The sequence below is a fragment of the Chlorocebus sabaeus genome, chromosome 26 (genome assembly GCF_047675955.1).
Source record: "Chlorocebus sabaeus isolate Y175 chromosome 26, mChlSab1.0.hap1, whole genome shotgun sequence".
NCBI lineage: Eukaryota > Metazoa > Chordata > Mammalia > Primates > Cercopithecidae > Chlorocebus > Chlorocebus sabaeus.
Window position 1 is genome coordinate 16,083,154 of NC_132929.1, and position 21,186 is coordinate 16,104,339.

Genomic DNA, 21,186 nt, shown 5'->3' on the forward strand with positions numbered 1-21,186 from the left:
GGCGAGGGGAAGGCAGCTTTTCCTTCTCCTGAACAGTCATCAGCAATATCTGGGGGCTGCCCAGTGGGCTCCACTGAGCTCTGGCTCTGGCTTACGTGCACATGCCTGGGTCAGTGAGTTCCTCTAGGCCTGAATCCTCACCTTTACGGCCCAGTGCCCGGCAGAAAGGTTGAACATAAGGCACTGCCCTGGGGTGCAGGTGTCTGCCCCAGTGTATCCAGTCTGTAGTGATGTAGGGAGCAGGCTGATCAATGCTAGGCCTTAGCCCAGTAAATGATCAGGCCCCCTCACCTCACCCTACAGCCAGGGCCTGGCAGAATCCCAGAGGTCAGACTCCCAGAGGGATGGGATGGCAGGGTGGGGGCAGGAGGACCTGTTTGCCTTCCAGAGGAACAGGTGCTCACAGCTAATGGCATCTGCTGTAACTCTCTAATAAGAACACAACCTCTTCCCAGAATCAACCCCCTCTGCCTCTCCTAAGACACTGCCTGTCCCTATTTGGGATATGAGATCATGTCATCGGTGCAGTGAGTGGCTGCCCACCAGCCCCTCTACAACAAGTTTTGAGGTCAACCAAAGCTGCTATAGGGGCCTGATCATCCAACCACTCTGTCTTCGTAAAGGGGCCTAGATTGCCTAAAAGTTTGGAGTTCCCCCCAAAATAGGGGACATCTTTGTACTCAGCTCTTCTGCTCCAACCCCGAGAGTGGAAACAATGAAGGGCCACATCTGTGTGGGGGCAAAGAGGGAGTGACATAATTTTCCAGTGATTGTGGCATCAGGACCAGCAGAAGGGGAAATGAATCCTCTTCAAGCCCAGAGGCAGGACCGTTTCACTGGACTCTGGACAGGACCTAACCCTGGGTTCAGCTCCCAAGAGATTTTTTTCCCCAGCCTGTTTCATTTCAGGGACACTCCACTACCCTGCTCCCCATTTCCTACCTGTAGAATAGAGACCAGGCTTAAGCAGGAAATACTGGGATGAGGTTCTTTAATAGGAGCAGGAAGGAGAAAAATAAATAAACCTCATAAATTCAGGAGAGCAAACTATGCTGACATTGTCAGGCAGGCAGCCTGAGAGGGGTACATGCTAGGAACAGTCTGCCCCCAGGCCTAGGAAGAGGGGGGGAGCCAGGTTCAGGGTGGAAGAGCACCCGAGAGGCCACTGCCCCTCATGACTCAGCCAAGCAGGGCTGAGGCAGCTTTTCCATTTCAGCCTCCTGTTCTGAACAGGCAGAGGGGAGGGGAGGGCCCTCAGCCGGGGAGTGGCCGTCCCCAGGGAGCTGTGAGGTAGTGCCAGGCTCTGCCTCTAGGAGTGGACAAGGCCAACTCAGGGCAGGCCTGATGGGGCCTGGAAGCCTGGCAGAGCTGCTAACATTGGGGCAGGAGGGTTTGGGGCTAGAGTGGAGGTTCCAGGTGGGTGGGTCCAACCCTCCAGGTGAGGAAACTGAGCCTAGAGTGGGTTACCGCTGGTTGCTCAATAGGAAAGGCAGAGCGGGGCCAGGACCCCACTTTCTGCCTCCAAGTCCATAGTCTTTTGCCTTCAACAAATATATGACACTTATCTAGAGATGTTGGGGTAGGAAGTCAGCTTGGGAAGACTTCTAGGCCCCAGAGGCCCTGCTGTGAGGGTGCCTAGGTCCTGTCTCGGCCTCTGGCCTGGCCGTTGAGGAGGGGGCTGCAGCGTCCAAGGCAGCCACAGGTTCCCACAGCCTCAGAAGGCTGGGGCTCCTTTTTCCTGGGGGAATAGAAGCACATCCCAGAGAAGGGGCTGAACATCCTTGCTAAATGTCCCAGTGGGATGGAGGCATCAAAGGCGGCTCTCCTGGACATCTGCCTTTGCTATGACTGGGTCCTGCTCACACAGCTCTGGGGGGCACTCGCAGTCCCTCTCAGGCTTGTCCTTGGTCTCAGAGGGAAAGCAGGTCCTGAAGCAGGCCCTCACCAACTCCTTCACCTCTGCCTCCAGACCCTTCATCCTGGCCTCGTATTCTGCCAGCGCCTCCTTCTGGAACTGTGGAGACAGCAAGGACGCCTGCCTGGCTCAGGAGGGCCCCCTGTCCACCCTCACTCCCTGGACAGTGGGAAAAGGAGATGCCCAATATTCATGTTTGGAGCTCCTAGGAGACTGGGGTGAGAGGCGGGGTGGGGGAGTGGTGGAGCCCATCAGGAGCCTGTCAAGAAAGGGATCCCAGCTAGGCAGAGATCTGGAGAGCTGCCTCATTTGAAAGGGCCTCGGGACCCCACAGTGAAGGATGATGGCCCCTTCCCTGCCCTCTGACTGGCAGCTCCCTGGGGCAGGGCCCCTTTACACCCCAGAACCCATTCAGTTCTGCTGGGGGCCCCAGTAGTGAACCTGTTACCTGCTTTTCCATCTCCCGTATCTGTTCCAGGCAAGCAGCCTGCTTCTCTTCCAGCTTCTCCTGGTGCTTCTCCAAGTTCTCTGTCATCTGGGTGGGAGTGGATGGCAGAGAATCAGGACAGCACAGACAGGCAAGCTGGGTCAGAATCCAGCTGTAACCCCAGCAAACTAGTTGTAAGACCTTGGGCAAATTCCTTAACATTTAGGTAGTTTTTTAAATTTGTAAGATAAGGATAGCAGCACCTGTCTCACCGGACTGTAAAAGATTATACAAGACAGCTCATGTGAGGCACCTGGCAGAGTGCCTGGCACAGGTCAGGACCCAGTAGGTGGCAGCTCTGTTCTGTGGTTAATGATCCCCAGGGGAGCTTCAGGTCCATTCTCTCTTCTAACTCCTTGGCACCTCAGGAAGCCTCCTCACTCCCTCTTCATCCCCCGACCCTTGCCAGTCCCAGCCTCCCCTGGCCCTGATACAGGCGTTAGCCCATATCATTTCCACACATGAGAACTGGCCAGAGACAGACCCCTTCAGGCTGGTACCCCAACCTAACCTCCATATACAGGCCAGAACCCCAGGATGTCCCCTTCCACCCCAGCTGCATGGACAGCGCTGGACAGTGCATCTCCTAAGGGCAAAGTCAGGGCCTGGGGCCACCCCTTCCCACTCGTGAAGAGAGAGATTGTGTGTGTGTGTGTGTGTGTGTGTTTAGGAAGAACACAGCCCTTACACACCTGCTTGATCACCTGCACTACTTCCTGGATGTGGGAATTGTTAATCTCTCTCTTCAACCTGTTGGTGTAATTGGAGTTTTAGAAAAGGGAGAAAGCCTCTAGGGAGAGTAGGGTAACATGCAGTCTACGCAGGGTGTAGGCAAATGAGAAATCCAACACAGGACAGGAACCAGCTGGGGGCAGGCGTGGGGACCCAAGGAGTATGTAGGGGCCGCTGGGAGTCATGGGGCCCTCTGAGGGAACCATTTGCCCACCAAAACACGCTGTCCTTTAAGGCTTCCGTGGGTAACAGTGTCACCACAGTGGACAGGCTGCGGTCCCAAGGCCTCAGCTCCCTCCCTGCAGGCTTGGCTGCCTCCAGGGCTCTGCCCATGTAGTGTTGGCCTCCGTGTTTTGTCTGAGGAGGACACTCTGGTCAAAGGTGACAGGTGGGATCCGCTTTTTGGAGAGCCAGGGGACAGGTGCATCTTTGGGAATTGAGTCAGGATCCACTTGTAGAGAGGCCCCTTTCCACCTGAAGTGGGGTCTGCCCAGCCCTGGGCCTCCCCTCCAGGGCTCACCTCTCCTGGGCCATCTTATCTACAGTGACTTTGGTCATGCCCTGGATCCGCTCCAGTCTCTTGGTCTCCAGCTTTTTCTTCATCTCTTTGGTGTCGCTGCAGAGAGACAGGCATGAAGGAGCTGTTTTGGGCGGCCGAGCCCTTGCTGGGAGGTGAGGCAGGTGTGGGAGGGAGGCAGTCGTACATCTCCGCCGTCTCCTTCAGGGCCTTCAGCTCTGCCGCCTGTTTCTCTCTGGCCAGCTCCATCATTTTGGAGATTTGCTGCGGGGAGAGGAAGCAGGTTTGGCGAGAAGCCCTTTGTTGGGCAGAGGGAGTTGGTGGGGGTGTCGGTGGGAGGGTGGGATAGGTCGGTGGCGGGGGAGTCGGTAGGGAGGCGGGGTCGGTGGGAGGAGTGGATGGGGTGGTGGGGGTGGGGTCGGTGGGGCTGGTGGGGTTGTCGCCCCGCCCCTCCAGGCCACCTCGGCCGCTTGCTGCTCCTTGCGCTTCAGAACGCACTCGTACTGCTCCTCGCCCTGCCGCAGCAGCTCTAGCTCCAGCCTGTCCTTCAGCTCCCGCACGCGCGCGTCCATGCCCTCAGGGCCCTCGCCCGGCGCGGCTCCGGCGCTCTCCTCGCAAGGCAGGCTCCTGGGGAGGCCACGTGGGGACAGGCCCTGAGATCCTCCGCCGCCCGCGCTGCAGAGGGCAGGGCACCGCCACGGGCCTTACCTCTTCTTGCGAGAGCCTTTGCCCGGGCCGAGCTTGCCGGCCCCGCCACCCCCAGCGCCCCGTGGCCCGAGCTCGGCCAGCTGCGCCGCGCCCCGCTGCAGCAGCTCCTCCCAGCGCCGCGCTCCGCGCCGCTCCAACTCCCGCAGCTCCTTCTCGTGCCGCCGCTGCAGCTTCACGACGCCCTTTAGCTCCCGGAGCTCCTCCAGGCTGGCGGTCCGTGGCTCTGCAGAGGCCCGGATGAGGCACACCACCAGCCAGGCCGCCCTGCCCGTCTAACCCCCAAGGAGCCCCGGACCCGCTCAGCAGGCCTTACCCGCAACTTCTTTTATAGCCTCTTCCCCGGCCCAGGCCCTGGCTGCTGCAAGAGCCATGGGCTGGGCTGGCAGGTGCTCCGGGGGGCCCCTTGGCTCCATTCACCTCCCCCATCCCGCCCCTTGGGAGTCGCAGTATGTGCCCCCTGCCCCGCACTTTCCTGACACTGAGGTTTCAGACACAGCCCTTCCTTCCCCAGGTGAAATTTTTTAAAGGGAAGTGTCTGTGGGTGCAGAGGTGGAGGTGCCCCCAGTAGGTGTGCAGAACGAAGCTCATACCTGGTGACCCATTGCTCCTTGGGGCCAACGCACCATTGACCTGGCTGGCAACTGGACTCGCCAGTGGGAAGGGCTTCTGTGTAGGGAGAGCAGGTTAGGAAGGGGGCTTGACAGCCCTCTCTCCCCGAGCCTGGGACTCGGCCCTCGCCCCATCCTCTCCCACAAATAGGGCAGAGCTCTGGTGAGCCTCTGGCAGCAGTGCAGGCAACACAGACCTCAGGCAGCCCTCCCATGACCTCCTTGAGCTTCACCGACCTCTTGTCATGGGCATTGAAGAACTTGATGGGGTTGGCGAGGGCCACAGTGAGATCTGGGTGGGTGCACAGGACATTACAACATGGTGTATATGGAGATGTGCCTGGAAGCCTCCCCTGTCCTCACCCACTCCAGGATGCCCCATCTGGATCTCACCCCACTCTGGAGGCTGGCTGGATGGGAAGGAAGGGGGAACAGACACCCTGGGGCTCCTGGCATGCCATGGGCTCCTACCTGCCCAGGCACCAGGTACGTAGTCCTTCATCTCCAGGAAGACGAAGAGCGCAGGCATGGTGAGGGGCATGTTGCTCTCACTGTGTAGGCACAGGTGGTGGTACCCTGTCAGACAGGATGGGGTTGGCAGTGAACCAGAGCCCATTCCTGCCAGCGCTGTGCACACACAGCCCAGGACCCAAGGGTCTGAGTCTGGCACTGCACCATCCTGGCTGTGTGACTTCAGCCAGTTACTTTAACTCTCTGAGACTTTCCTCATCTGTGAAGGGGGGATGAGTGTCTACTCATGTGGTTATTGTGAGAATGTATTATAAGCCCTTAACACATTTTAAATGCCCATAAGTGTCAGCTACTTGAGAAACTGCCCCAGCCGTTTCAGAAAATTACAGCAATTCTGTTAGGTGGGCAGAGTTCCCACCTCTGTCAGGTTCCTGGAGAGGTACTGTTCCTGCCCTACTCCTTGAAATGTGAGGGCTTAGGTAAGGCCTCACTCCAGGCGCCCTCCCAGAAGCTGCCCCACCCTGTGCACAGGCTCCTGCTGCTGATCTTGGAACAGTGAAGAAGGACCCCGCTCCTTACCAGAATTTAGGGCATTGATGGGGATGATGCGGTGTCCAAGAAACTTGTTGCCTTCCTCCATCACAGCCACCCTGAGAGAGGCCAGCTCAGGCATCAAGATCTGGGGAGAGTTGGGGACATGACAGGCTGGGAGGGGAAAAGGGAGCCAAGCTGCCCCGCTCCCTGGCTCCAGAAGTCTCAGCATCACTGTGAGAACATGGTGAGTGTCACCAGATTTGGTGAGGACAGACAGACAGCACATTCTAGGCCATATACAAAGACATCCCCACAGCTCATGCCGTGGCTGGTTCCACACAGGCAAGGAGGGCGAGATGTGCAGCCCAGGGCTGAGGGGACCTGGTGCAGACAGCACTTGGCAGCTTTACTAGTGGGTATCCAGTGGGGCAAAAGACCCCCATGGGACCCTGAACCCTGAGTTCACATTTCTGCCTCTAATCCACACACACACACACACACACACACACACACACACACACACACTCTCTCTCTCTCTCTCTCTCTCTCTGCCTACCAAGTAAACTTCTGTAAACTTGGGTTTTGCACCAGGGTGAGGGGTGGAAAGAGGAGGAGGAAGAAGGTCAAGGAGCTGCCTTGTTTACTTCCTTTTGTCTGTAAGTAGAGGCCAAGGACTAGACAGACTCTGCCCTGCCATGCCCTGGCCCCCACCTTTTCAAAGACAAAGGGCTCCTCCTTCCAGACAGGATTGATGGAATTGGTACTGGGTGACAGCTTAGTTCGGTAGCGCCTCTTGGGGTCCCCAGGAAGGCCAAACAGCTCCACTTCCACATAGGTGCGCACGCTGCGTTCTGACAGGAACTGCCCAGAGATCACCTGGGGGCAGAGGCCCAGGGAAACCAGCATCAAATCCCCACCCAGGCTCTTCCCCAAGCATCTGGGGCCCCGGCTCCCTAGAGCTGAAGCATTCGTTCTTGGGTGTTATGAAGAACCTCATTCAGCTCTGGCCACGAGTAGAGGCTGTGTAGCCCACGGGTCACAGCTAAGCTCTGAGGACCAGGGTGCTTCTAGCATGAAGGGAAGAGGCGGGCCTCCCACCTCCCTCCCCAGTCAAAGAGGGAACAACGCCTTCCCCCAGGACCTGGGGCTCTGGCTGCCCCACTCTGCCCACTCTTCTTCCCCTCCCCCACCCCAGCCTCAGCCCTTCCCGTTGGTTTCCATGGGGACCAAGTGGCAGCCTCCAGTGCTGAGGAGGAGGCAGTTTCCAAGGCAACTTGCTACTGCAGGAACTGGCTGGGGCTGAAGTTTCCAGGATATCAGGGGAGGGGGTTGGGAGTTGAGTGAGGGGTGGGCTCCTGTGCCCTTCTACTCAAGACCTCAGCCTCCCGGCCACTTGTCTGTCCCAGGGCCTTGCCGTGATAGAAAGGGTGGTGGCCACCACCACATCGATGCGGTCCACTGAGAAGGGGTTGAACTGCTTGTCTGGCCGGCGCATGAACTCGTGCTTGAGGAGGTAGCCGCTCTGCCCATTGAACTCAAACACTGCCATGTTCTGCTGCATGGGCAAGTCTAGAGGGACAAGGACACTCAGTGAGAAAGGCCCAGCTCTGTGGCTGTGCCCAGTCTCCATTTCCTCCATTCCCAGACTTTGCTGTCTGGTGAATGGGGAGGTTGGGTGGACCATGAGGATGAGGGCTTCTCCTATCCCAGTCTGGTTCCTTGGGGTGTCTCCTCTCTTAGGCAGGGTCCATAGCCTCAAGGCAGCAAGGAGCAAAGTCACAGCCAGGCCGAGCGCCTGTGGTGGGAGCTGGGGCAGCTGGGGCAGGTGGCCCACAGACACACCTGGGTGGAGCGGCCAGCCTGGCATCTTCACATCCATCACGTATGCGCAGGCACACAGGCTAATGCATTTCTACCCCCAAATTCTCACATACCCGGGCATGTTCCCAGAGTCTACACAAACAGCAGGACTCCCCAGGCTCTTCCAAAGACTCCTCAGGGATATAAAGGTAGGGGGCACAGGGACCAGGGAAGGATTCTTAGGGGCCTGGGAATGCCCTCACCCATCGTCTGGAAGTTGAGGGCAACCATCTGGCATCCAGCATTCCAGAACATCTGGGGCATGTAGTTGGAGGAGTCCATACGGGTTCCCTTGGGGTAAATGCGGCTCATCTGGCGCTTGTTGTAGCTGTCCCAGAGTATAGGACCCTGGCCCAAGGCCATCTGCACCAGGAGGACCTAACAGCTTACCCTGGGGGCCCTGTCCCCAGGCCCTCCTCTAGCTCCCCACCCCAGCCAGGGACCCTGGCCACGGAAGCCTCAAGGATACTCCACAAACTGCACCGAGGCCTTGGAGAGCAGGTCATATGCCTTGAGTTCTGTGAAGGATGAGATGACATAACTTCGGTTCTTTTCTATATAGGGGAGAAAGGGAGGGGAGGAGTCTTATCAGGCTGTCCCCTCCCTCAGTCTTGGCCTCGCCTTTGGGGCAGCTCCCTCTGGCCTATGGAGATGCCTCCAACCCAGCATTTCCACTGAGGCCTGAGGTTTAGGGACCAACCTCTGGGAGAAGTGTATGGATCACAGTGCCTGCTGGGGTGAGAGGTGTTCTCAGTGTGTATGCACAGGGGTGGGGTGTGTGCCGTGGATGTGGAGAGTGAGGCCCACATGCCATAGATGGACACAGAGGGCATGGGGAACATGCCAGGCTGAGCCTAGGGGTTCAGTAACATGCTGTGCACACATGAAATGTGAACACGTGCTTTGATGTGCACAGGGAGTGAGGTGTGTAAGCTATGGCTGAACGCGTCTGGGGAGAGGGGCACATTAAGTGTAGTACATGTCATGAGTGTGCCCAGGTGTGCAGGCTGTGGGTTCAGTGATGAGAAGTCGGTGCTACAGAAGTCCAACTGTGCACAGGAGGAGACAGAAAGAGGTGCTCGTGTGCGGGACATGCACAGAGTGAGAGGAACGTACTGTGCTTGTGTCCAGAGAAGATAAAGGTAAACAGCTGGGGTGTGCACGAAAGGGGAAGAGTGCGACGGCGCAGTATGCTCTGGTGACTTTCTCTGCCTCCACTCCCTCTCAGGAAGTCTCATGTCCCAGGGCCAGGGCTTCTGGACTTGGGCCAGCCCACAGCACAGTTCAGCCCTGGGAATCACAGAGCCTGCAGGCAGCTGCAGGAGCCCCAGGCCATCCCAGCCAAGGTGGCCTGTCATAACGCCCAGCCTGTCACCGACACACTCCAGAGCATTCTGTTTGGTGCCAAGTTCCTCACTAGAGAAACTGGGAGCCACTGCCACTTAAGCAAGCCCTTTGCCTGACTCCCTGGCTGGGTATTTATAGGCAGGGCCCCAAGTCCAAGGAAGGGGGAGATCCCCCTTCCTCTTACCCACCCATCAAGCTGCTTGGTCTCGGAACAGGCTCCCCCCGAGGCTAGCCTGACCACCCGCCAACACCACTCATGCTAACTTACGAGCAGAGAACTCAAAGGAGATGAACTTGGTGGGCTGAATGTAATTGACTAGGCTGGACATCTCCTCATAAGCTGTCACTTCTAGGCCCGCTGTGCCCTAAGGAGGAGAGGGGAGGGCAAAGAAGAGGAGGACGGTGTAGAGCCCAGGAATGTGGCCCAAGGCCCCTACCCAGGGGATCAGCAGTGAAGGATGACACAGGGGGGCCCAGGGCTACCCCCACACACCTCATCCGACTGCATCTTCTTAATCTCTTCTTCGTCCAGGTTTCCTGACTCCTCCTCCTCTTCCTCTTCCACCTCCTCGTCCTCCAGCTCAGTCCCTTCCTCGCCAGCCCACACTGCCACAGACAGCTCTGTCGGCACTGGCTCCTGCATGGCTCCTCCAGGTCCAGCCCCTCTCCTGTTCCAGCTTCTCCTAATACCCCCACCAGAGTCCTCCCCGACTCACCTGTGCCCTCACCTGCAGGGGCACTGCGTGGGCTGCTGCCCTCAGCCTCCCCACCAGGATCCTTACTGGAGGAGGTGGGGCTGGAAAACTGGTTCTTCTTGTTCTTGATGAGGATCTTGCCCCTGAGATCCTCAGGGCTGGGCAGGGGGACACCTGGTTTCAGCTATGGAGTGGAGAGCAGGTCAGCACCATCTTCTCACCTTCATGGCATAGCCTGAGCTCCTTAATGCCAAGCATGCTCCCTTGGTGTCCACCACTCCTCTTGATCCACCTCTCACTACTGCTCCTTATCCCATTCTCACCGAGATAAATCCAGCTTATCCCTTGGAGTAAATGCGGCTCATCTGGCACTTGTTGTAGCTCTCCCTGAGTATAGGACCCTGGCCCAAGGCCATCTGCACCAGGAGGACCTAACAGGCTACTCTAGGAGCCCTGTCCATCACTTCCTCCAGGAAGCCTTCCCGGATCCCCCAAGACAAGATCAGAACTCCCCAGGTGCTCCCATAACAACCACTGAGTTGTAATGGCCTGGTTACTTGTCTGTCTCCTCACCAGAGGGTAATAATGCACCTGAAGGCAGGGACTGTGTCTTTGTCACTAGCATACCCTGAAGCCCAGCACAGAGCCTGACACGTGGTAGGTGACAGGATCCCAGACTCACATCTAACCAAGTGAACCCTAGCATCCTTGGGAGTGTCTCCCTCCCTAACCTGGTCCTCACCCTGCCCCAGGCTCCCAGGCCCAAGGCCCAAATGTCCCACAGCAAAGCCCACTCACTGGGAACTTTTCCAGGGGCTCTGTGAGCAGCATATCCCCAAAGATCGTCCGGCAATACTCAGCCATCTTAGCCTGCTGGCGGGGTCTGCAGGGAGCAAAAGTGGGGGTGGGGTTCAGTCACTCAGCACCAACCCTATTATGCATCCTTTTGTGCCCTTGATGACCCAGATCAGGGGCCAGGAGGTCAGGGAGGGAGGGACTTGAGCAGGAGAACATGGGGCCTTAGGGAGATAATATTGAGACATGGGAGAAGCTGCAGGCAACAGCTAGAGGCTGGGGCAGTTGCGGGGAGGACAGTTGCAGGCAGGAGACTGGGGACTGGGTGAGAATGTGGCTAAATGGGCCTGGATACGCACGAGTCCACATGGTTCTCAAACGACAGGATGATAGGATACGGGGAGGTCTTAAAGGCGCTTTCTGCAATAGCCTCAATTGCTTCCTGGAGGAGAAGGAGACTCCATGAACAGAAGGTCAGCATTCTGACTGCCTGTCCCATGATGGCACTTTTCCCTCCCTGCCCAGTTTCAATACACACATATAACTGGATGGCCGCCATTGGCCCCCAATCCCCTCTGGTCCCCACTGGTCTGAGGCCTTCCAGCCATTCCTCCTCTCTAGCTTCAGCCCTCCAACCCCTCAAAGCTTCTGGCCCAGAGCCCTTCCTGTCACTACCACCTCTGTGCCCTGGGTCTCACTTTGAAGAAGATGTCTGTGGTCATGGTGAAGCCGTGGGTGATAATGGGCTCTTCGTCAGGGGGTTTCCCCTTCCAGCAGTCTAGCTCCACGCAACGGCAGCCGGACAGCAGCACCTGGCGGTACATCTCAGCCGAGGAGAGGCCTGAGAACTGGCCAGCTGAGCCAAAGGATGGGGAAGAGGTGAGGGCATCACCCAAAGGCAGCCCAGCTCTCCCCCACCCCACTCCATCATGGTCTGATTTATTCTCAGGGCCAGCAGCATGTGGGCAACCCCCTGTGGAGGATGCAGGGAACCCCTGTGAAAGCAGAGGTTGGCACTGAGGTTATCAGGGCCCACCTGTCAGGTAGGTGTTGTGGGACGAGTTGATGAAGTAATGATTGAGTGGCTGTGTCATGTCGTGGTGGAGCAGCAGCTTGTCCTGGGCCAGCACACTGTTCTCCGGCCCAGAGAGAAACCAGACCATGCCCTCAGGTGACAACTGGCCTGGGGGACAGGAGATAGCTGTCAGGGCTGCAGCCCCGCTGCCAAGGCAGGACAGGACCACAGGGGACAAGGGGTTCCCTTAGTTCTCACCCCTCTGCACATTGATGCCACTGGGCTCATACTTGTCGATGAGGCCCTGCACCTGGTCAGGCTGTGCTGGCGGGAACAGCAGGGAGTTAAGCCGGGAGTCCCGCTGTTTCTGGTTGATGAATTTGGTCAGGTGCTCCTTCGTCATATAGGGTTTGGCCTTAGCATGGCTGCAGGCCAGAGAGAAGAGCGCAGGTCCATATCCCTTGGGCCTAGAGGCTTAGACAACCCCCTTGTACAGTGAAGCCTCCTGATTCCCAGCATGGCAGGTGGGAGGAGGGGATTGTTGGCCACCACCCTTTTCCCATGAAAAGCACAACCCAACAAACTCACTAAGAAGTGAAGATCTCATCTATTTCTGGCCGAGGACAGAGGCTCATGAGGAAACTCTTGTAGACAGGTTCTGGGAAGTCCTCAGGATTGATGGCGTCATTCTAGGGGCATAGTCACCTTATTGCCCCTGCCCTCACCTTCTCAGAGCTAAGAACCAGAAACTCGGCCCAGCCCTGGTCAAGGGGACCTGGTCAGAAGGCAGGCTCAAGGCAGACAGAACTTCAAGGACACCCAAGCACCCACTTCTCAAGGCCCTGGTTGCTGAGCAGAGAGCATGCTTAGCTGGTTTGCTCTGACCCTGATTTTGTACAGTGGCTATTCCATCAGCTGGGGCAGGATCAGAACTAAGAATGACCAGAATGAGGTAGAAAAGAGGTCAGAAGAAATGGTGCTACTTGCCAGGGTCATAGGCTGTCTTTTTTAAGTGGAGGACAAATATTCAAAAAGAAGCAATTTGCATACAAACATATATGCACCTAACGACAGAGCCCCATAATATAAGAAACAAAAACTGATAGAATTGAAAGCAGGACAATTCAACAATAATATTTGGAGACACCAAAAGCACGGGGACAAAGAAAGATAAATTAAACTTCATCAAAATTAAAAACTTTTGTGCTTCAAAGGCCACCATCAAGAAAGTGAAAAGGTAACCCACAGAATGGGATAAAATATTTGCAAATCAGATATCGGATAAGAGATAAGTCAACGAAAAGACAACCCAATTGAAAGATGAACATTGAATTTGAACAGGTTTTTCTCCAAAGAAGATATATAAGTGACCAATAAACACACGAAAAGGTGCTCAATATCATTTGTTGTTAGAGAAATGCAAATCAAAACCACAATGAGATACCACTCCCACCAGGATGGCTAAAATAAAAGACAATCACAAGTGTTAGTGGGATGTGACGAAACTAAAACCCCACACAGCACTTTGGGAGGTCAAGGAGGGTGGATCACCTGAGGTCAGGAGTTCAAGACCAGCCTGGCCAACATGGTGAAACCCCATCTCTACTAAAATACAAAAATTAGCCCGGCATGGTGGCACATGCTTATAATCCCAGCTACTTGGGAGGCTGAGGCAGAAGAATCACTTGAACCTGGGAGACAAAGGTTGCAGTGAGCCAAGATCGCACCACTGCACTCTACCCTTGGCAACAAAGTGAGACTCTGTCTCAAAAATAAATAAATAAATAAATAAATAAATAGATAGATAAATAAATCCCCACACAATGCTCTCACTTTAGAAAACAGTTTGGCGGTTTCCCAAAATGTTAAATATAGAGTGACCACATGACCCAACAATTCCACCACTGAGTATATACCTGAGAGAATTGAAAACATGTTCACTCAAAATCATGTACACAAATATTCATAACCAAAACGTATGAAAAACCCAAACATCTACCAACTGATAAACAGATGAACAAAATGTGGTATATCCATACAATGGAATATTATTAGGCCATAAAAAGGAATGAGGTACTCATGCATGCTACTACATGGACAAACCTGGAAAACATTATGACAAATGAATTATGACATTGAAGAGCACATATTTATGATTTCATTTACTTTACCACCAGAATAGGCAAATCTATAGAAATAGAAACAAATAGTACATTTGTGGTATTCATGGATTCTGCATCTTAGGATTCCTTCCCTTGCCGACAAAAAAACATTAAATGTCTTTCAGAATCACACTGGAAGGTCAACATCAGTCTTAGTTTGGAGCAGAGGGTCTGAGCAGGCGAGTCTAACTGGATCTCCCCAGACCCATCCCTGCCTCTGGAGCTTCAGCTCCAAGCAAAGTTAGGTCAGTATCCTCTACTGAGACACAAGGAAAGCAGATAGATAAGGAGGACTTAGCCAAGGGAGGAGCTCAGGCGGCAGGAGAGAGGGAAGGTGGATGTGTGCTGACCACGGGTAAGTGGCGCTGGCTGTAGGGGAGCCGCAGGAGCCCATTCCTACATCTCCCCAATGACACATTTGGATCCCTGTGACTGACTGCATCAAGGAGTCACCAACTCCGCAGAGCTGTGGCTGTGGGGTAAAGGCTCGTCCTGGGATTCATGTGGGCAGGTGATCAATGGGGATCTTAGTTTTGTTTATTTATAATGTTCCAAATTCTTACCAGGAGAAAATGCTCCATGGGGCACAGGTTGGGACCCACACAAGAGGACTGGCCAAGCAGGGACAGGAGCTGAGGTCCTTTCCTCTGGCCAAGCTTGAACCCTGGCTCAGGGCCGTATCAGCCCAGAGGACTTCTTTTTGTAATTCACATAAGGTGCCTCATGGGGTGACCCTGCTTACAACTTGTAATTAAAATTTAATTACTTAACTAAAGAGACAAGAAAAAAATGCTTTTCTGTACAGAGCAAAAGTCTGCATCTTGGCAGCTTCCGCCTTTGGTTCAGTTCCTCACCCCCGATACCCTGCAGACTTCCAGATCCCTGCAGACTGCCGCCTGCCACCGCAGACCTTATCTCGCTCCTCCAGGCTGAAAACATTCACTCTCAGCTCCCATTCCCAACACTAGACTGGGAATGCACGCCGTTTCTGCTGCCTGCCCTGAACACAGTCCGTCAACCACGGCCCCAGCGCCCCCACCACCCAGGGTAAGGGATACAGACAAACCTGCTTGGAGCCCAGTGTCTCACCCCCTTGCCCTGGCTCCACCCCCGTGCCTAGTGTCAGTAACCAGCAGCTCCAGGGTTGATTGGCTCTCCAGGCTCTTGGCTGGGGCTGTGATGTCATCTCTGCTCCCCGACCCACCATTCCTGGCCAAGTTGCTTTCTGGTGGGGACAAGGATACTGGGGGATGGGGGGGTGCGGATCCACTCACCTTGCCTTTAGGGAGGTGGCAGGCACTGAGAGCAGCTTCCACCCGCTTGCGGTCAGCAGGAAACATCTGGAAAAAGCTGAAGGGGCAGAGAAAGGCACCAGGTAGAGAGAGGAGTCAGGACTAGAGAAGAAAGGCTTTGGGGAGCCCCTGGAAGCCTGGGGAGAGGTTGGGGGTCTCACTTCTTCACTGGAATCTTCCCTTCAGAGTTGAGCTGCATCTTGAGCTTCACGAGGCTGGGGGGCAGAAAGCAGCCCGTCAAGGCCCAGGGCTGGCACGCTTAGCACCAGGGCTCAGGCCAGGCAGGGGGTGCTTACATCTTGTCCAGGAAGGTGCTGCGGGAGGCGTTGGCCGTCAGCGGATGCTTGACTAGGGCCAGTATGTCCTCAGCCCAGACCTGCAGGACCACAGAGAGCAGCAGTCAGGCTCCTGAGCACCCCCGCCCAGGCCTGTGTCTCTCAGGAAGTCCAGGCTATCCCAGGGGCCCAGACCCAGGCCCGGTGTTCCCTGGCACACCTTGCCCACGTTCTCCTTGTAGGAGACGAAGTTGTGGAAGGTGAGGTCCACCATGTCCGGGCCAGACACCACGGTGAGTGTCTTCAGCAGGAAGCTGTTGTCAGGAAAGTCCATGTTGAAGACGTCCCGGAGCTTCTGGCTCTGCAGCACGTGGTGGCATGGTTAGGATGGAGGTATGCTCCCTCCCTGCCCAGTGTGGCTCCCTCTGGCCCTCCCCTCAGCCACCTGGGCTATGGCCCACTGGGCAGAATCTCATCCCCATCCCAGGAACCACAGGCCTTAGCATCTTCCTGTCCCTGACTCCAGCGGCTGGGATGGGAAGGAGAGGCCCTGAGGAAAAGGTTAGCCACGGTGGCAGGCGGGCGGGGGGGCAGGCCTGGGAGTCCTGTGTATGTTGGTTGCCACTTTTGTTTGAAGATGGATTCTTAGCTCCCAGTCTCAGAAAACCTGCTTCCCACCAATCCCTTCCTCCAATTTTCCTACCAGCATTAGACAAATATAGGCAAACTAGTCCAGGGGTGGGGGTGTAAGCCACCCCTCCCAGACAAGCTGGGGTGCTTTAGGGGCAGGAGCTGACCCCTCCTCCCAGATCCCTGCCATCTCAGCTCACTGTGCCCAGTTCTGAAGCTCAGAGCCCAGGTGAGCCCAGGAGCAGCCGCTCCCCTTCCTTGGCTTCCGGCCACGGTCCTTGCTGCCCAGCCCAGGAACCATTCCCCGTGCTCCAGAAGTCAGGCTTCCCACCCCCACAGGGACCCCCTGCCCTTGCCCCATGGAGCTAGTAGCTGTGCTTGAACCCGGACTGCTACTGGACACACCTACCTTGGGCATCTTGGCAAACTTCCCAAAGCGAGTGTCCCGGATGCTGGTGATATCCAGAAACTCCATCTCCTGGGGGTAGGGGGGATCCCGGTGGGAGCAAAGAAAGGATGTGGGACAAAAAGTCCAGGTCAAGAATGAGCAACAGGGAGAAGGGAGTTTCCACGCCCTTCAAATCTTGGCCAACACCTCTCTCTAGATGCCAGGGCTGCCCAGGTCCACCTGGACCCCACCTTCCCTTCCTATGGCCCAGGTTCTCTCTATTCATGCAGATCCTCCTCCCTTCCCCTCTCTCCATTCCTCCCTGGCAGGGAGCTGAAGCCTGCAGTGTCTCCTCCACCATCCCGGACCCTCTTTGGCTTCCCCTTCCCGTCCTCCTGCACAGTGGCTGGGGCCTATCTCTCATCTCCCAGAGCCCCAAGTCAACCCACAGCCACAGGCAGAGCATCGGCCTTCAGCAGCAGCGCTTTTGCCTGTCTCTTTCTCTCCCCAAGGGATGCTAAGGATGGAACATTTGGGTAGCCACAGGTTGGAGTGACTGCATCCTCCTTTCCAGAGCAAACAGCCCCTACCCACAGGGGAGCCCCTGGAGCCATCCTTCCAGGCCATTCCGTACTCCCCATCATCCATGCCTCCACCTCAGTGCAGCCAGGAGGCTGCCTGACCTCAGTGGATAAGCGGGAGTCCAGGGCCATGGCACCCAAGGGTTTTCTCACCTTGCTTTGATATGTCCAGTATAAGTAGTAGCCCTTAGGATCCACACGGAGGATAACCGGAGAGGCAATTGTAGTTTCCTGCAGAGAGACGGAGCCAGCACTCTGTTCCGAGACCTCGGGCCAAGCCTCCCTGGTCCAGGCCAGGGGTTTCAGAGCTCATTATCTTCCCAGGAGGTGCCCATCCCAGAAATCCGAAGGCATTTCCTTTTGTTGTCTAGAGCTAAGCACCGGGAGGGACAGAGGATTTGGGGATGCTATTTCTGGAAGAGAAGAGTTTTCCCTTCTAAAGCCCAAATAGACTTTCTCCCTCTAGAACCTAAACAGGATCTTGGCACCTACCTCACCTCATAGAGAGAGACTCCCTACTGCCACCCAGGAGAGACTGACACAGCGAGAGCCAAGAGTCCAAACTCCTGCACCGGCATCTAAGGTCCTGCACAATCCAGATGCCACCTGACATTCCATGTGCCCCTTCTTCCCTCCATGAACACCTCCTACCCCATCCATTCAACTGTGCCGTAAAGACACCAAGCCTTCCCAGCTCCAAACCTAAGTGCCCAAATCTCCTCTGCTTGAAATAACTTCGAGGACAACCCGAGCCTCCCAGCTTCCGAAAACGCTTCCTGAAATGTGCTATAGTAACCAGGGAGATGTGGGTCACAGACCTAGAAGCCCACCTAGGAAATCACCAGGGACTCATGGACTCCAGGACAACAAGCCTGTGCTAGACCTTGAGCTTGGTGCTTGGAGCTTGGCGCTTGGCGCTTGAATGTGGTATTTGCTGAATGAGTGAATGAATGAATGAATGAACTCACCTTCTAAAATCCTGTTCCACTCACTCACAGAGCACATAGGTTACCTTTTAGTTTAATGGTCTTTGTATGTGTATATAGCAAGATATTAAAATTAAGGTTTCCAGCAAGGCACAATAGTTGCCACACACTAAAACAGACCAAATGCAGCATTTACAAAGTAAATGATCCAAGAAATGTTCTCAGATCAGGGGTGGTTAGAGTACAGGGGAAAGATAAAATTTTTGTGGGGAAGCCAATTTTGAGAAAGCTGTGTTGGGAGCTCCATTCCCTTACCTCCCCACGGGAGAGCTAGAGTGCCTGATCCCTCACCTTAAGCCTAGTGAGGAGTTTCAACTCCACTTGGAGAGCTTTTGTGATCTCTTATTATCATTATTATTATTTTATTATTATTATTATTATACTTTAAGTTCTGGGATACATGTGCAGAATGTGCAGATTTGTTACATAGGTATACATGTGCCATGGTGGTTTGCTGCGCCTATCAACCTGTCGTCATCTAGGTTTTAAGCCCCGCATGCATTAGGTATTTGTCCTCATGCTCTCCCTCCCCTTGCCCCCAACCCCACAACAGGCCCCTGTGATCCTTGAAGTTGTAGGCATAACAGACAGAGGTTGGACTTCTGCCCAGGAGACCTAGTGGGCTACAGTGGGCTAACTGTGCGAGGCAGAGCGGGGGTGCTGGCCTGTCAGACGAGCCTGCACCCTTGGGACAGCAGATGCGTGGGTATTTGCTGGGGTCCAGGGTGGGCCCATGGGAGAGTGGGGGCAAAGGGCCTAAAGCCACAGGAAGCTGAAGGTAGTAACAAGGGGCTGAAGACATAGTTGTGAGTGACCTCTAAAATGGAAATGCTGGGGTGATTTCAAGCAAGAGATCCCCATTTGAAGGGGAGGGTCCCCCAAGAATCCTCAAAAATGTCCTCCAGAGAAAGAATAAGCTTTAAACTTCTGCCAGGCTCAGAAAGCATGAACCAATTTATGACAGCACCTATTTAAATAGAACTTGGTTGCCCCTTTCCCACCTCCCTCCCTACAGCTCATGCCTAGAGGGGCCTTGAGCAGGACCAGCAGGGAATCCCACCAAGGCCCTTTCCATGGGGCCTGCAGCCTACCTGAAACCATTCCTAGCAGGAGGAGGGTAGAAGACATTAATGTAAATAAAGGTTGGAGTTTTGATTATAGCCAGTTTCTGACATCGGACTGGGTTTTGTGATGAAAAGTGACCACTGGACTGTGTTACCTGAGAGTAAATGTAATATTGTGTGGCCTTGCAGAGTTTCTTTCCATGGCCAGGAGGAGAGCTTCTCCTACCAAATATACTGGAAAGAGGCCGTGGGGATGAAATAAAGTGGGGATTTGGTTACATCCTATGTATTCTGCCTATTCAACATGGCACAGCATACCCACGTCATCCACTAACTGTGCCGAAAGCAGCCTGAAAGCAGAGCCCTGTCTCACAGCAGCATGGGCCCTGTGGCTAGGCTTGGGACATTCTTGCTTGTGCAGGTCAGGATCCAGGGAACATCCAATGCCCTACCTTGGAGAGGGGAAGGGAACAGCCAGGTACACAGGTGCCAGCTTAGGAAGAAGGACAGTCTCCACTAGCTGCCAACCCACCCCTCCACTGCCACCCTGTGACCCTCTGCCCAGTCAAGTTACACACACTGCCCAGAGGAACTGAGAGAGGCCACTTCGCTTTTCATTCTGAGCCACTTCCCTCATTCCACAGGCTCCTGGGGCATGTCACCTGCATGCCACCACCACCATGCTACACCAACCCCACATCGCTCCTAGGGAAGCAGGAAGCTCCTCACCACAGGGCCCCAACCCGTAGTCTTGAGCAGTGAGATCCCCTAGCCCAGCCCCAAAGGGCCTAGACCCAGACCCCCTCATCCCACCTCCCTCCAAGCTAGCACTAAGGGCCATCTTCCCTCCCCCACCCAGCCTTCATTTCCCTTCCTGGGACCAGCCCAGCACTCTAACTCTCAGACTGGGCCAGCCCAGCAGCCTCCCCTTCCTGAAGGAGGATCTCCATATTGTTCTCCCCAGCCTAAGACAATCCCTGGCCTAAGGGAACATTTTCAGGGGCCAGGAGAACCAGAGGCTGGGAGTAGCCCCGTGTAGGAAGGAACAGACACAGCAGAGAGACGGCTGCAGGGTGCAGCAGTGCCTTCCCCTTCCCTGCAGACATGCATCGGCGAGCAATGCTGAGTCCAGCAAGGGGTAGCAGAAGTCAAATCAGTTCCTTCCCTGGAAGCAGAAGCCCCTAGTTCTCACTTAGGTCCAGGGGCCTTTCGTGGCTGCCCCCACAGCAGCGCAGGGGAGAGCAAGGCTTCCCTGGACGGGACAATGCCCGATGGAGGGGTGAAGGAGCTGGGTCTAAGCGCCCTGCCAGAGCAAGGGCAAAGCATCTGTGCTGGGAGCAGGGACGAGCTCACCTCTCCTCCTGGCCTGCCTCAGCTCTGGGCTGTACTTTCCTCCTGTTCTCTTTAGGGTTTGAAGGAGAAGAGATGCAGACCCAAATAAACTACCTCTAGTGACCAACCAGGCAGCTCACCAACTTCTCACACCTAGACACCGAGGCTTAGCCCTGCAGCCGGGGACATACACCCTTAACCGCAGGTTTGTTTATCCAGGCAGTGGTGTCAGCTGCCTGGCCAAACCACACAGGCGCCTGGGTCCTAGGAGACATAAAACAATCCTCCCGCCCCGGCAAAGCCCCCGAGCAGCCCGGCCCCCATGACCGAGTGCCCCAGAAGCCAAGGCCCCTGCCCCACTTACATCATCCCATTTGATGAAGCGCTCCCCTTGGCTCAGATAGGCCTTCACCCTGGGGGGCAGCAGCACAGGGTTGAGCAGAGACATGGTGCCAACTGTTCCTCTTTGGAGAGTCTGGGCAGACACAGGTGGGCAGAAGAAGGGCAGGAAGGAGGCCAGCCAGGAGGGAGAGCCAAGCTGGGCTCACGTGGCACCCGTCCCTGAGCTGCTCCAGAAATCTAGGTGCTCTTATAGCCCCTGGGGTGGCCCTGGCTGAGTGCAGGGCTGAGCTCTAGCCAGAGACCCATCTGCCTTGTAAATCACCCTCCTCCCACTCGCCCTGCCTGCCATGGGGGCCTGTGGTCACTGCTTCTGCCCAAGGAGGCAGAAGCAGGAAGCCCCAGCCTCTTCTGGAAGCCCCCGCCCCCACCCCCACCCTGTGCCTCTCAGCA

At 55.6% G+C, this 21,186-nt stretch overlaps 1 protein-coding gene across 9 annotated transcripts; it reads right to left on the reverse strand.

Moving 5' to 3' along the window:
• Positions 1 to 974: 974 nt before the first annotated feature.
• On the reverse strand, positions 975 to 21,141 carry PLCB2 (phospholipase C beta 2). Of its 9 annotated transcripts, none has more exons than XM_008017045.3 (32): positions 20,759 to 21,141; positions 17,166 to 17,243; positions 16,453 to 16,521; positions 15,634 to 15,774; positions 15,435 to 15,514; positions 15,300 to 15,353; positions 15,121 to 15,196; positions 12,273 to 12,373; positions 11,943 to 12,109; positions 11,706 to 11,852; positions 11,368 to 11,525; positions 11,029 to 11,111; positions 10,673 to 10,757; positions 9,908 to 10,058; positions 9,673 to 9,785; positions 9,448 to 9,544; positions 8,302 to 8,386; positions 8,036 to 8,160; positions 7,387 to 7,541; positions 6,684 to 6,848; positions 6,018 to 6,117; positions 5,439 to 5,543; positions 5,165 to 5,259; positions 4,950 to 5,025; positions 4,673 to 4,717; positions 4,360 to 4,582; positions 4,113 to 4,278; positions 3,839 to 3,915; positions 3,655 to 3,750; positions 3,095 to 3,152; positions 2,364 to 2,450; positions 975 to 2,014 (listed from the first exon to the last, which is right to left on the reverse strand). In XM_008017045.3, exons 1-32 carry the CDS (start codon positions 20,840 to 20,842, stop codon positions 1,811 to 1,813), a joined length of 3,546 nt encoding a protein of 1,181 aa, XP_008015236.1. In that variant the 5' UTR covers positions 20,843 to 21,141; the 3' UTR covers positions 975 to 1,810. The 9 variants fall into 9 exon arrangements, with proteins under 9 accessions (XP_008015236.1, XP_008015234.1, XP_008015239.1 ...); XM_008017043.3 differs by having other exon boundaries at positions 9,896 to 10,058; positions 20,759 to 21,140; XM_008017048.3 differs by having other exon boundaries at positions 9,896 to 10,058; positions 17,166 to 17,385; positions 20,759 to 21,140.
• Positions 21,142 to 21,186: the final 45 nt, after the last annotated feature.